Genomic DNA, 12103 nt, shown 5'->3' on the forward strand with positions numbered 1-12103 from the left:
CTAGCAGGGACCCAAGCACTCTCTCGGGGTCGCGCACGCAGTGCCAGCTCCGGAAGCCCTTCCCCCCGGACGCAATGGGGGCGCCCGGGCTCCGGCTGCACTCGGGACACGGGCCCAGGCGCCGCTCGCCCAGCGCGCCGGCCGCGGGGGCGGCTGCCTCGCGCCTCCCCCTGCAGCGCGCCGCGGCCGCTGGGCGAGGCGAGGCGGGGGGAGGCGGGCCGAGGGGGCGGGCGAGGGACGCGGGACTCTGGGGAGCTCGGGGGCGGAGAGCAGGAGGCGGCGGGCCCCGGGAAGAAAGGAACATGGCTCCTGCGGCGGACAGCGCCGAGCGCGGCACGGGGCGACGGCGCGCCGGGCGCCAGTGACCGCGATGGTGAACTCGAGCCGCGTGCAGCCGCAGCAGCCCGGGGACGCGAAGCGGACGCCGGCGCCCCGAGCGGCGGGCCCGGGCCGGCTGATGGCGGGCGGGCGGGCCGCGGGCGCCGGCCTCGCCGGCCCGGGCGGCCTCCGCGAGCAGAGGGGCCTGGAGATCGAGATGGAGCGCATCCGGCAGGCGGCCGCGCGGGACCCCCCGGCCGGAGCCTCGGCCTCCCCATCTCCTCCGCTCTCGTCGTGCTCGCGGCAGGCGTGGAGCCGCGACAACCCGGGCTTCGAGGCCGAGGAGGAGGAGGAGGAAGAGGAGGTGGAGGGAGAAGAAGGGGGAATGGTGGTGGAGATGGACGTAGAGTGGCGCCCGGGCAGCCGGAGGTCGGTCGCCTCCTCGGCCGTGAGCTCAGTGGGCGCCCGGGGCCGGGGGCTGGGGGGCTACCACGGCGCGGGCCCTCCGAACGGGAGGCGGCGCCAGCGAGAGGACCAGGGCCCGCCGAGCCCCAGCCCGGCCGGCGGCGGCGGCGGCGGCGGCGGGGACCCGCTGCATCGCCACCTCCCCCTGGACGGGCAGCTGCCCCGAGTGGCCTGGGCCGAGAGGCTGGTTCGCGGGCTGCGAGGTAAGAGCGCGACCCTCGGCGGCTGATGCACAAACTAGAAGTGCGGGCGCCGCCGGAGCCATCGCCCGCGGAGGGCAGCTCTCCGGCGCTCCCGCTCGCGTTCCCATTGCGTCCCCGCCTCCCTAGGAAGCGTCTTCCGCACCTCTGCTAATTCCGTTCTATTTCCGGTACCCAGCACGGAATTCCACTGCGCCCTTGTTGGTGCAAATTTATTGGATACCTCCTTCTTCTAAAAGATGTGTCGGCTTATGTTTACCTTTGGAAATAAGTGAAAGCCGTATTAGAGCGAAGGGGTACATCTGGAGATTTTTTTTTTTTTTCCTTGTAGGAAAAAAAATATTCTAAGGCAACTAATGGTGGTTGCAACTGCATATTTGCGAATTTCACTAAATAAAAACGAAACTTTTGTGCTAGTACCCATGGTCTTTCACTGTCCTGGGTGCCCTATTGCCTCTTATTCCTTTCCGGAAAGGGTACGCAGTACAGTGTCCTAGTTGTGGAGGGAGTGTCATTGGATAGTCATTGATGTTGTTTTGGCGGTGTCTGGTTGTTTGGGGGAGAGGGAGCTGTTAAGAACACCACGAATAGAATAAAATGTCTAAGAAAACAGTTGTTCGGCCATTTCTAAGTCTAGGTATTTTGCTAAAACAGTTGCAAAGGAAATGCTAATGTTGTTTAAAAAACTTGAAAGTATGTTTTTAAATAACTAAGTTAATGTTCTTTGAAATTCCAATGAGACAGTGAGGTCATCAGATACCAGCTGTGTGGAAATGTGTCAGAGTTCGGTGCACCCAGCTCTGCAAAAGGCAGGAAAGGAATTTTCAAAATTGCCAGTACCTATTAAGAGGACACAAATTTTCCAAGAGCAAATGGGATCCTGTTTTTGCAAAGTTTTGTCAGAGGCATCTTTGGAAAAGAGTTGCATTGGCTCTTGCCATCCAAGTGACTTTAACCTCTACTTTTAAGAGTTTTCCATTCTCAGTTCTTTTGAAAATTTCCCTTCCCTCCTCTTCCTGTCAGTTTTGAAAATCTTGCACCAAAAGCTATCCAGGTGTTTTTACAGCAACGTGATTAACACCAAGTCAGGCCTATACCCGAACCCCAGTTCTACCACATATTGGCTACATGACCTCGAGCAAATTGCCTAACCTCTCTGATCCCCCGTTTTTGAATTTTTTTTTTTAAAGAGATAATCATAATACTTAGTTCTTGACTTGGGAGGATTAAATGAGGTGAAATGTAAAACGTGTAGCAAGTCTCTGCCATGTTGTGAGTGCTTCATAAATAGAAATTAAATCATAGATTCTAAAAGTGTACATTTTGGTACTCTTACACAGTGATTATGCTAGTTAATTTGATTCAGAGCATGGTGGGGACCAAAAGATCCTTTTTGAATAACCTGTGTGAGTAGATGAGTAAAAAACTCTCAAACTTTTTTAAGGTTGTTGAATTGTTTTAATTGTGCTTTTTAAAGTATTCACTGAAATGAGAGGAGTTTCTTATAAGTTAATAAATAATGGAAAGTCATGATCCTGTTAACTCAGCTTAAGTATTTGATAACACTTAATGTTCTTTGAATAAACTCAATAATGGAATATAATGAAATGAAATATATGAGTGTATGTATAAGTTTATCTCTTTTAAAGAAAAGTTTCAGAAAATTTACAATGAATAAGGTAACAGTAAAACTTCTAGTCAAACCTTATCAATGGTCTAATTAGTAGAATAGAATCATGAAAATCTTTTTTACAGAAAAATTTAGAATAAATTTTATTTTATTTCTTTTATGAAGAAATATAATTGATATTCTTGTCACTTATTAAGTAACATTTGTTAAATAATTAGTGACTATACTAGGTGCTATCAAAAAAAAAAAAAAAAAACTAAAATAGCAGATCACCATTCTCCTATGAACAGAAACCCAGGAAAGTGAAATGAATAACCATGAATGAGTTGTGATTTTTTTTTCCCCTCTTGGGATACCGATGACAAAAATCTTATATGCATTGTATAAGTAGTGCCCAGGGTCAGAAGAGAGAGTGACTTGGAATTTCTAAAGGTAGGAGCAATTACTCAAATTTGAAGTGGTCAGGAGCTTCCCTGGAGGTCTCCAACCTTTGTGACTTTATGTAACTCACTCAGACTTCCCGGGCTCTGTTCCTCATTTATAAAATGGAAGAGTTGAACCTAATCTTCAGGGTCCCTTCTAGTTTCAGCGTACCCTGTGTTGTCGTTAAATGACATGAATCTGAGCTGGACAGCAAATGGTCATTTCTCTCCTTGGACGCTAAATAGATCTATCCTCTTAGCCGGGAGTAACATAGCAACGAAGAAATGTTTGAGGCCTGATTATGGGAAGCATTGTGTCTAACTAAGGAATTAAGAATTCACCCCTAAATATTAGGAAGCAGTTGGAAAATTTTGAGCAGGGGCAGAGCACGTTGAAAGGGAGTCTGAGTCAAGCAGTGTGCTGGGCAGGAGAGCTTGCAGAAGGAGACAGGGAAGCAGGAGGACCAGGTAGGAGGCAGCCAGCGAAGGGGTGATGAAGGCCTGCACCAAAAGAAGCAAAGGATGGCCGAAAGATTGAAAGACTGCTCCAAAACGAAAAGGAATCCCCAACCCACTGGTCTTGTTTACTTTTTGCTTAGCAGACGCTTCTTCATGCAGAGAGAAAATTTGAGACTCTTCATGGGTTATCATATTTTCTGAATTTCCAGAGTTGAATGTGTTTTATGGATGCATCAGTTTACTAAAGTCACTTTCTGTTTGTTATTTCAGACATATATGCTTGGTTGGTTTTTTGTTTGTTTTCCTGGAGAAATCGTAAAGGACTAGCTGTATTGGTCAGGGTGGGCTAAGCTGCTGTAACAAATAGATGCCTCCTCTGCCATTCACTATATTGTACCGTCACTGTCCATATCCAGAACTTCTTTATCATCCCAAATAGAAGGTTTACCCATTAAACACTAACTCCCAGTTCCCCTCCTCTTCCCCGCACCCCCGGCCTCTTTTCCGCTTTCCGACTCTATGCATTTTCCTATACTGGGTACCTCATATTAGTGGAATCACGCAGTATCTGGCTTATTTCACTTAGTATAATGTTTTCGAGGTTTATCCATGTTGTAGCATGTATCTGAACTTCATTCATTTTTGATGACTGAATAGTATTCCCTTGTATGTATATACCACATTTTGTTTACCCATTCATCAGTTGATGGACACTGGGGTTGTTTCTACCTTTTGGCTATTATGACTTTCCCTTTATTTTTAATCCAACCCTCACTCCATAATTGCTTCCTTTTCCCTTTTTATTTGCACTATAATTGTGAACAAATGAGATTTTGTATTTTCATTGCATGGGGATTTTTTTTGAGGGAGGGTTGCTACTCTGAGGGGTGTGATAAGGCCATGCTAGTAACAGAATTGGTGCAGTCAACAAACATTTATTGAGCATCTCCCTTGTGGTAGGTACTAGGGATACAGAGATGAATAATACAAGATCCCAACTCCCAAGGAGTTTAGAGTTTAGTAGGGGGGTGAGAAGTGTAAGTAAATCATTGCAACGCCAGGTCCCAGGTGTGGGAGGAACCCAAAGAAGAGAGGACCAGCTCTACCTGGGGAAGTTAGAAGAAGTGAATCTTGAGTTATGTTTTGAAGGATTCAGGGGGGAGTTGGAGGAGGGAAAAATAGAGAAGAAAGACCAAGCAAGCCTGTAGCTCATTGGTACTTTTTCCTGTAGGCAGAGTCAGTGAGGGCTTCAAGCAGGGGGCTGATATGATATCATGCCAATCTGAAGATGATTCTAGCAAGAATGTAGAGAATGGGGTGAGGTGGATAGTGCCAAATGCTGGGAGAATAGGTCAGAATAAAGTGACAAAGGTGATAAAGAAGTGTCAGTTGCACTGACAATCCTCAGTACAACTGAGGATTGTGAGCTGGGATGGAAGAACGCTAGATGAAAGAAACCATCAGAATTGTGGACCAACTCCATGTGAGGGTTTTGAAAAGGGCCTATTCTAGGATGAAACCCATGTTTCTGGGTTAGTACCATTAACCCACACAGGGCAAATAGGTTTCTAGAGAAAGGAAAAAAAGAGAAATCTCAGTTTGGGGCATGTGAGTGTGAGTTGTCTGTGGAATATGCAGGTAGATCTGGCCATTAGCTGTGGCGCATACCCGTCTGCGTCTCAGGAGGGGGCTGCCTAAGAAATTTGAGATTCAAGCGTCAGTATCATAAGGTAGCAACTGACTATTCTGTAGAAAACGGACCAATAGTAAAAAGTCACTTCCCTTTCTGAAGGTGTCCCTGCAATTCAAATCACTATGAAGAAGGATTGTATTTATCTTCCTAAGCAAGGCCCACATGTGTCTAAGCACAAAAACAGGATTCTTTCATGATGTGAGTGCAATGAGAATTTGGTCAGGCTATCCACAATGACTTCAAAGTTCATATGGATTTGGGTCTCCACACCATTCTCAAATCTGGACCAACTAGGCGTCAGAAGTAGGACATTTCAGATTTGGACCTGTTTCTGAAGCCATAAAAGGGCCTCTTCCCACCACTGTATTGCTGTGCACATAATATTTCTAATTCCCAGAACAACCCCACAGAAAGGTACTCTTACCTCATTTCCAAACGAGGAAGTGGAGGCTCATGGCGTTAGGTAAGGTCTCACAGCTCCTAAGGGGCTGACCCTTCATTTGAACACAGCTTGGATTCCAGACCTCCACACTGCACCTCGTCAGGATCAGTGAGTCATAGTGGGTTAGTGTATTTCAGGTGGGACAGGGTTGATGTGAGGCAAAAGAGCCACACTGAATTGTTTTTACCGTGGAACTGAGATATTAACAGGTGAAATGATACAGTCGCTGGAATTAGCTTCAAAGTAATTGACGACTGGGTGAGGGTTTCCGTGAAATCAAGGTTGGTGTTGGGTTGATTACTGTTGAAGCTGGGTGAGGGATACATGGGAGTTCATTATATCGTTCTCTCTTTGTGATTTTTTTTTTATATATTGCAAAATAAAAAGGGTTTGGAAGCATTTGGATAAAAGAGTTGCAAAATGGCATTTTTTTTCAAAGTCAGTTATTTATGTTAGAGACCTTTTTGGTGTTTTGGATGACCCATCTCAGCGTTCTCCCATATGCATATTAATAAGTAACACTTATTCTTGAGGTGATGTGCTGTGACTTTGGGCTCTGGCATTGACTAAGCACCTTCTTACACAGGAAGGAAATTGCATATTGTCCCGTGTCCCCTCATATCATGTTCTCCTAACAGATGGAGACACGTTATGTACTGAACGTGAGCGGCTGGAGGTACGCCCTCCGCAGCTGGGATGATGGCGGGAAAAGACAACAGTTGTTTTTGAAGAATGCTCCCATTCTGGACGCGAACGCTGCCCTTCACCATTCTTATTCTGTGATCCCTGATGATAAGTAAACATGGGAAGTAGTTGGCTACAGGACAGCTGTTTTTTCCATTTGTGGATGCAGCATTTCTCACCCATCAGGATGTGAAGGGATCCCTGTATCCTGAGACTGACCCTACTACATACACACCCAGCGGGGAAACTGGATGACATTTGTAAAGCAATAAGTATTTGAGGAGGTAGCTAGAGAAATTTAGAAAAAAGGAAATGCATAGAAATGTACTCACACACAATATAAATAAAAGGGCTTGTTTCTTTTCATTTGAAATGCTTCCTTCAAGGGCTAGAATTAAATTGCCAGAGACCATTGCAAATGTAGCCTGAAGAAAATTTGATAGGAGTTTGGTGTTTTCTGTTTATAGGTCAAGCAAAACCATTTGCAAATATTAAGAACCATGACTTTTCCTTCGTGCATAATTGTTTATAAACCATGGGAAAGAGTGAAATCACTGACCAAGTGAGACAAGGCAGCAGTCTCTCCGGATGGTCAGGGGACTAGCAATTTCCACTTATGTGTATATTTTAGGCCTGGCCTCCAAAAGAAATACGCCCAGAGAAATGGTGTGGTTTTGTCCAGGGCTACTGAGCCTAATATTTGGTTGCCTCTGTGTTATTCTGAGCTGCAATTTTCCATGTCATCTAAGTTCGTAATAATTCTTTACTATGATGGAGTTTCAGCGAGCAAACATTCTGCTTGGGGCATTTCTTCTGAGTGAGCAATCCCCTGACAACCACCAGGTGTTGGCAGAAGCAAACCTGGTCATAAGTCATGCTCCCCTTTCGGCGTGGTGAAACCTAGGACGCGTAACCCAGTGTCTTTGAGGGCAGATGCTGATTTTTCCTAAAGGAAATTCGGGAGAAAAGAAGAAAAGGAAATGAAATACCCCAATTTAGGAGTAGAACTAATGTATGATTATAAGACTTAAAAAGTACATAAACACTAGCAATGAAGTCATCTCTTCCAAGTGCAAGACCATATACCATTTTCCCCTTGTTCTCTGTGTGGCTGGATTGTGGCATCAGTGGCTCTGTGAGTTTCTGTGATGGAAGGGGTTAAAGTCTGTGGGAGAGAAGTGTGAGGCAATTTGCCATTAACAGCTGACCTAATCTAACAGAAAGAACTGAGAGGTTTGTCTTTTTTGGAAAACACTAAGGCTCTTCCAAGTAACCAGCAATGTGACTTGACCACACTGTTCAATAGCGGGGGTTTGGACGGCCACCATGTCTGTCTGCTGGCTGCGTCCACAACTGTGGGATCTCTCTCCAGCCAGCTCACCACCGCTTATGTCATCTTCGCTCAGCCGGCCCAACGCTTTTTCCATCTGCTGGAATATGGGGCACAGTTGCTGCTTTTACCCTTTCTCCAAAGAGAGAGAGAAGGCGGATGAGTTTGTTGCTTTTAATTTAAAAAGCATACGTTAATTGGCATTTAAAAAAACTGTTCAGCTAAGCATGTTTAGTGTAATCAGTCAGCACTGAATTTCTTAAAAGGCAAAAATGGGTACAGAGCAGAGATTTTACACCAGCGTGTTAGAAGCTTGATAGATGTTTCCATAATGAAATGGTGCTCCAGCCAGGACCTCTTTTCATCAGGGGTGACCTAAAAAGTATCGTTTGCAGTGTTACATCATGTACTAACGAGGATAATTAATTTAGTAACAGGGTAATTCCTCCCGCATATAGGAAGGACTGATGTGCTTGCATAATTATTAAACCTAAATTTCCTCTTCTCTTTCTAAATTTTTACTAAGATATTTTCTAATGAGGTTGGGAGTTTAGACAATGATCAGATCATTGCCTTGTGTTTTGCACATCTGGGGGGATAGTAGAGGCTGATGTATTCCTAAATTAAAGGTACTCCTGCTAAAACCATTTCTCGGTTGCCTTTAGAGCATGCTAAAAAAAAATACAGGAGAATCTCCCTTAAAGTTATACTGTTTTTTATGTGTTTTTCCTTTTGCCATTCATGAGACTTTTAAAATAAAATGACATCTTTTATTACTCTTTTAAAGGTCTCTGGGGAACAAGACTCATGGAGGAAAGCAGCACTGACCGAGAGAAATACCTTAAAAGCGTTTTACGGGAACTGGCCACATATCTCCTTTTTCTCATAGTCTTGTGCATCTGTAAGTAGAACATTTTCTTCCACTAGAGGAAAAGTTTTGAAAATATTTGACCTGTCAATATCATGATTAAGAGGAACTGTAGATGCACCAGTAACGGTTAATTCAGAAGTTCTCTTCTCTGTTATCAATTCCAATTTACAATTTGGTAAAGCTCTCCTCTCTCCTCTGGTAAACATTGATCAAAATTCGGCGTGATTTGATTGGCCAGTTTGTTGTCAGTTGTGACCATTTTCACTATGAGATGCACAGGGCAACCTGCCCAGACACCAAGTAACCAAGTAAAAGGATTTTTGTGTTAGATTCTTAACAATAATTACAGCATCACTATTATTACATCAATTAATGTAAAGTGTACACAGGAAATATTTTCCAAGTTTAACTCTCAGAAAATACAAATAATGTCACCTAATATTGCTTTTATGGCTCTTTATACTTAAAAGTCCCCTTTTTTTGGATTCGGATGTGTTGTGTGGATGCCTTCATTCTAACTAATCATTTCTTCCAAATCTTCAATAATCGTAGATTTTTATTCTGTAGGAAACTTACTGCAGACTCATCTCTTTCTGTTTTCTTTTTCCTTTCTTCTTTCAATACATTCCTGCATTGTCTGGGAGGGGAGGGATGCCTTAGCCAGAAACAAGTCTTAGAAACCGTTTGCCTCAAAGTCCAGAAGGTCACGGGCAATGGACTTATCCTCTGAATCAAAGGATATTGGATGATGGTGTTCTGTCGTGTCCTCTCTAAAGCCCTTTATGAGAACAGACAGGAAGCAGATTTATGACCACCAGGACCTCTTAGCGTATTCCTCAGGGAAAGGAGTTTGTTCTTACAGTGTACACTTGGGAATGCTTAAAAAGCAACATCAGCCTTGGAAAGAGTTCCCTTCTTTGTAAATGGAGAGAGTCATGATTTAATCAATACTTTAATAATGCCATTCTTATTACATTAAAATTGACCACCTTGAATTTAATTGACTAAGTGCTAAAAGCTTCCTTTAAAAATGTTTTTTGTTTACTAGATTTATAAGAAGATGTGTACGTTGAACATAAAAGATTGAGGAAACATTTAAGCTTTTGATATTTGTAATTTTAAGAAATTTTAAGTAATTTTAAGAAATTGAATATTGATTTATTTAATATCCCCACACTGGTTTTTACTAATACTGGTAAGCTCTTAATGAGCCTCAAACAGGGCATGACTTCTTCTCACATTTTCTGAGAATTTGACTATCCAAGTGGGAACTTAAGAAAAAGAAAAAAAAAGAAGTTATTTAAGCTAAAAAGTATATATGTATGAACAACATTCGTTTTCTTGCTTTTTTCTTCCTAATTTTCTGAACTTTTCTGTTGTTTGTTTAGGAAGGAATCTCTCATTACTTTTAAAAGCATGTTATCTAAGAAATGCTGAAAACCTAGAAATGATCTATTCAGTACATTAAAAGTTATTAAGCAAGAGATGTGATATTTTTTAACTTTTATGTTCTAAGCTGTTAGAACTTAGAGTAAATGCTGAAGTCACGTTTGCTTCCAGCGTAGAAATGGTGCTTAAATATTAAACTTCAGTGGCCTTAAATTTTAACAGGTAGATTAGAATCATTATTATTACTAATTTTTTTCGAGCATGACACATACGTAGATTTTATGCAAAATATAAGCACTCCTACAAGTCTAAAATTTCAGTGTTCCCCAAAATTTCCTGAACATCAGAATCACCAAGAGAATTTTTTTTATAATTACAGTTTGCCTGGATCTACTAAATCAAAGCCTTCCAGAGAAGTGAATTTTCAGATGCACTGACAAGGTTTGGGAACTAGGCCAGATAAATAAACTGAATAGCTAGAGTTTTAGGAAACAAGCTTGTCATATAACTAACTAGTGTTGTCTTGTTTATTTTAGAATTTTTATGCTTCTTGTTCTTTTTCACACTAATCACATTTTTTCTTCTTATATCAGCTACATTTTTTACATAGGCAAAGTTTTTTTTTCAAAATATTGTAGAATCTCTGGGTAAGAAGGAATCTTGGCACTCATGGATCGAACCTCCACTGAATGCTAAAATTCCCGCCTGCAACATCCTTCCCAAAAGGTCAGTCATCCTGCCTCCAGTTGAGCAAGAGTTCCAGGTTAAGGGACTGACTCCTTTGAAATAGTTCATTTTATTTTTCTATGGCTGTGTTAGAAAGTTCTTCCTTATGCAAATCAAAGTGTGTCCTCATCTAACTTCCCCTCTTAGTTCTACTCTCTAAGCCAACCTAATACCAGGGACCTTTCCCATGTCTCTCTTCCAATTTAACCCATCAGAAGTTTGGAGACAGACGTTCAATCTCCTCCAAGTCTTCTCTAGGTTAAACCTTTCCAGTTCCCTTAGCTGTTGATCATGTGATCGGAGACATGCCTTTGAACAACCCACCTGATAGAAACTCCCTCCAGTTTATCAGAGTCCCCCCCTTCTTTTTTTTAAAGGGGGCACATTTATTGTCACTCTTCTTCCAAATGCACCAAAAAAATTAGAAAATAACCGCCAACTCAATCCCCCTCACCTCCACAACATTCTCCCCAACACAAATAATTTTTCCCAAAACCACAAACATAAACTGGTTCTGATATTCTCATAAACAGCTCACCTAAGCTGTGTCTTTATTCCCGTCTTGCCCCTAGGTTCTTCATGACCATTTTTGTTTGTTTTTGTTTTGTTTTGTTTTTTAGATTCCATATATATGTGTTAGCATACGGTATTTGTTTTTCTCTTTCTGACTTACTTCACTCTGTATGACAGACTCTAGGTCCATCCACCTCACTACAAATAACTCAATTTCGTTTCCTTTTATGGCTGAGTAATGTTCCATTGTATATATGTGCCACATCTTCCTTATCCATTCATCTGTCGATGGACACTTAGGTTGCTTCCATGTCCTGGCTATTGTAAATAGAGCTGCAATGAACATTGTGGTACATGAATTTTTTTGAATTATGGTTTTCTCAGGGTATATGCCCAGTAGTGGGATTGCTGGGTCGTATGGTAGTTCTATTTTTAGTTTTTTAAGGAACCTCCATACTGTTCTCCATAGTGGCTGTATCAATTTACATTCCCACCAACAGTGCAAGAGGGTTCCCTTTTCTCCACACCTCTCCAGCACTTATTGTTTGTGGATTTTTTGATGATAGCTATTCTGACCGGTGTGAGGTGATATCTCATTGTAATTTTATTTTGCATTTCTCTAATGATTAATGATGTTGAGCATTCTTTCATGTGTTTATTGGCAATCTGTATATCTTCTTTGGAGAAATGTCTATTTAGGTCTTCTGCCCATTTTTGGATTGGGTTGTTTGTTTTTTTGATATTGAGCTGCATGAGCTGCATGTAAATTTTGGAGATTAATCCTTTGTCAGTTTCTTCATTGGCAAATATTTTCTCCCATTCTGAGGGTTGTCTTTTCATCTTGTTTATGGTTTCCTTTGCTGTGCAAAAGCTTTTAAGTTTCATTAGTTCCCATTTGTTTATTTTTGTTTTTATTTCCATTTCTTTAGGAGGTGGGTCAAAAAAGATCTTGCTGTGATTT

The 12103-nt window shown here is 42.4% G+C and overlaps 1 protein-coding gene across 1 annotated transcript in view; it reads left to right on the plus strand.

Moving 5' to 3' along the window:
- The first annotated feature begins 258 nt into the window (after positions 1-258).
- Positions 259-12103, plus strand: part of PKD2 (polycystin 2, transient receptor potential cation channel) — a 54225-nt gene continuing 42380 nt past the window's right edge. Inside the window, exons 1-2 of the mRNA XM_059922380.1 lie at positions 259-986; positions 8431-8544. Coding sequence (XP_059778363.1) covers positions 371-986; positions 8431-8544 — 730 coding nt within the window. The 5' untranslated portion in view covers positions 259-370. The remainder of the gene's footprint in view (positions 987-8430; positions 8545-12103) is intronic.

The sequence above is a fragment of the Balaenoptera ricei genome, chromosome 5, assembly GCF_028023285.1.
Source record: "Balaenoptera ricei isolate mBalRic1 chromosome 5, mBalRic1.hap2, whole genome shotgun sequence".
NCBI classification, from domain to species: domain Eukaryota; kingdom Metazoa; phylum Chordata; class Mammalia; order Artiodactyla; family Balaenopteridae; genus Balaenoptera; species Balaenoptera ricei.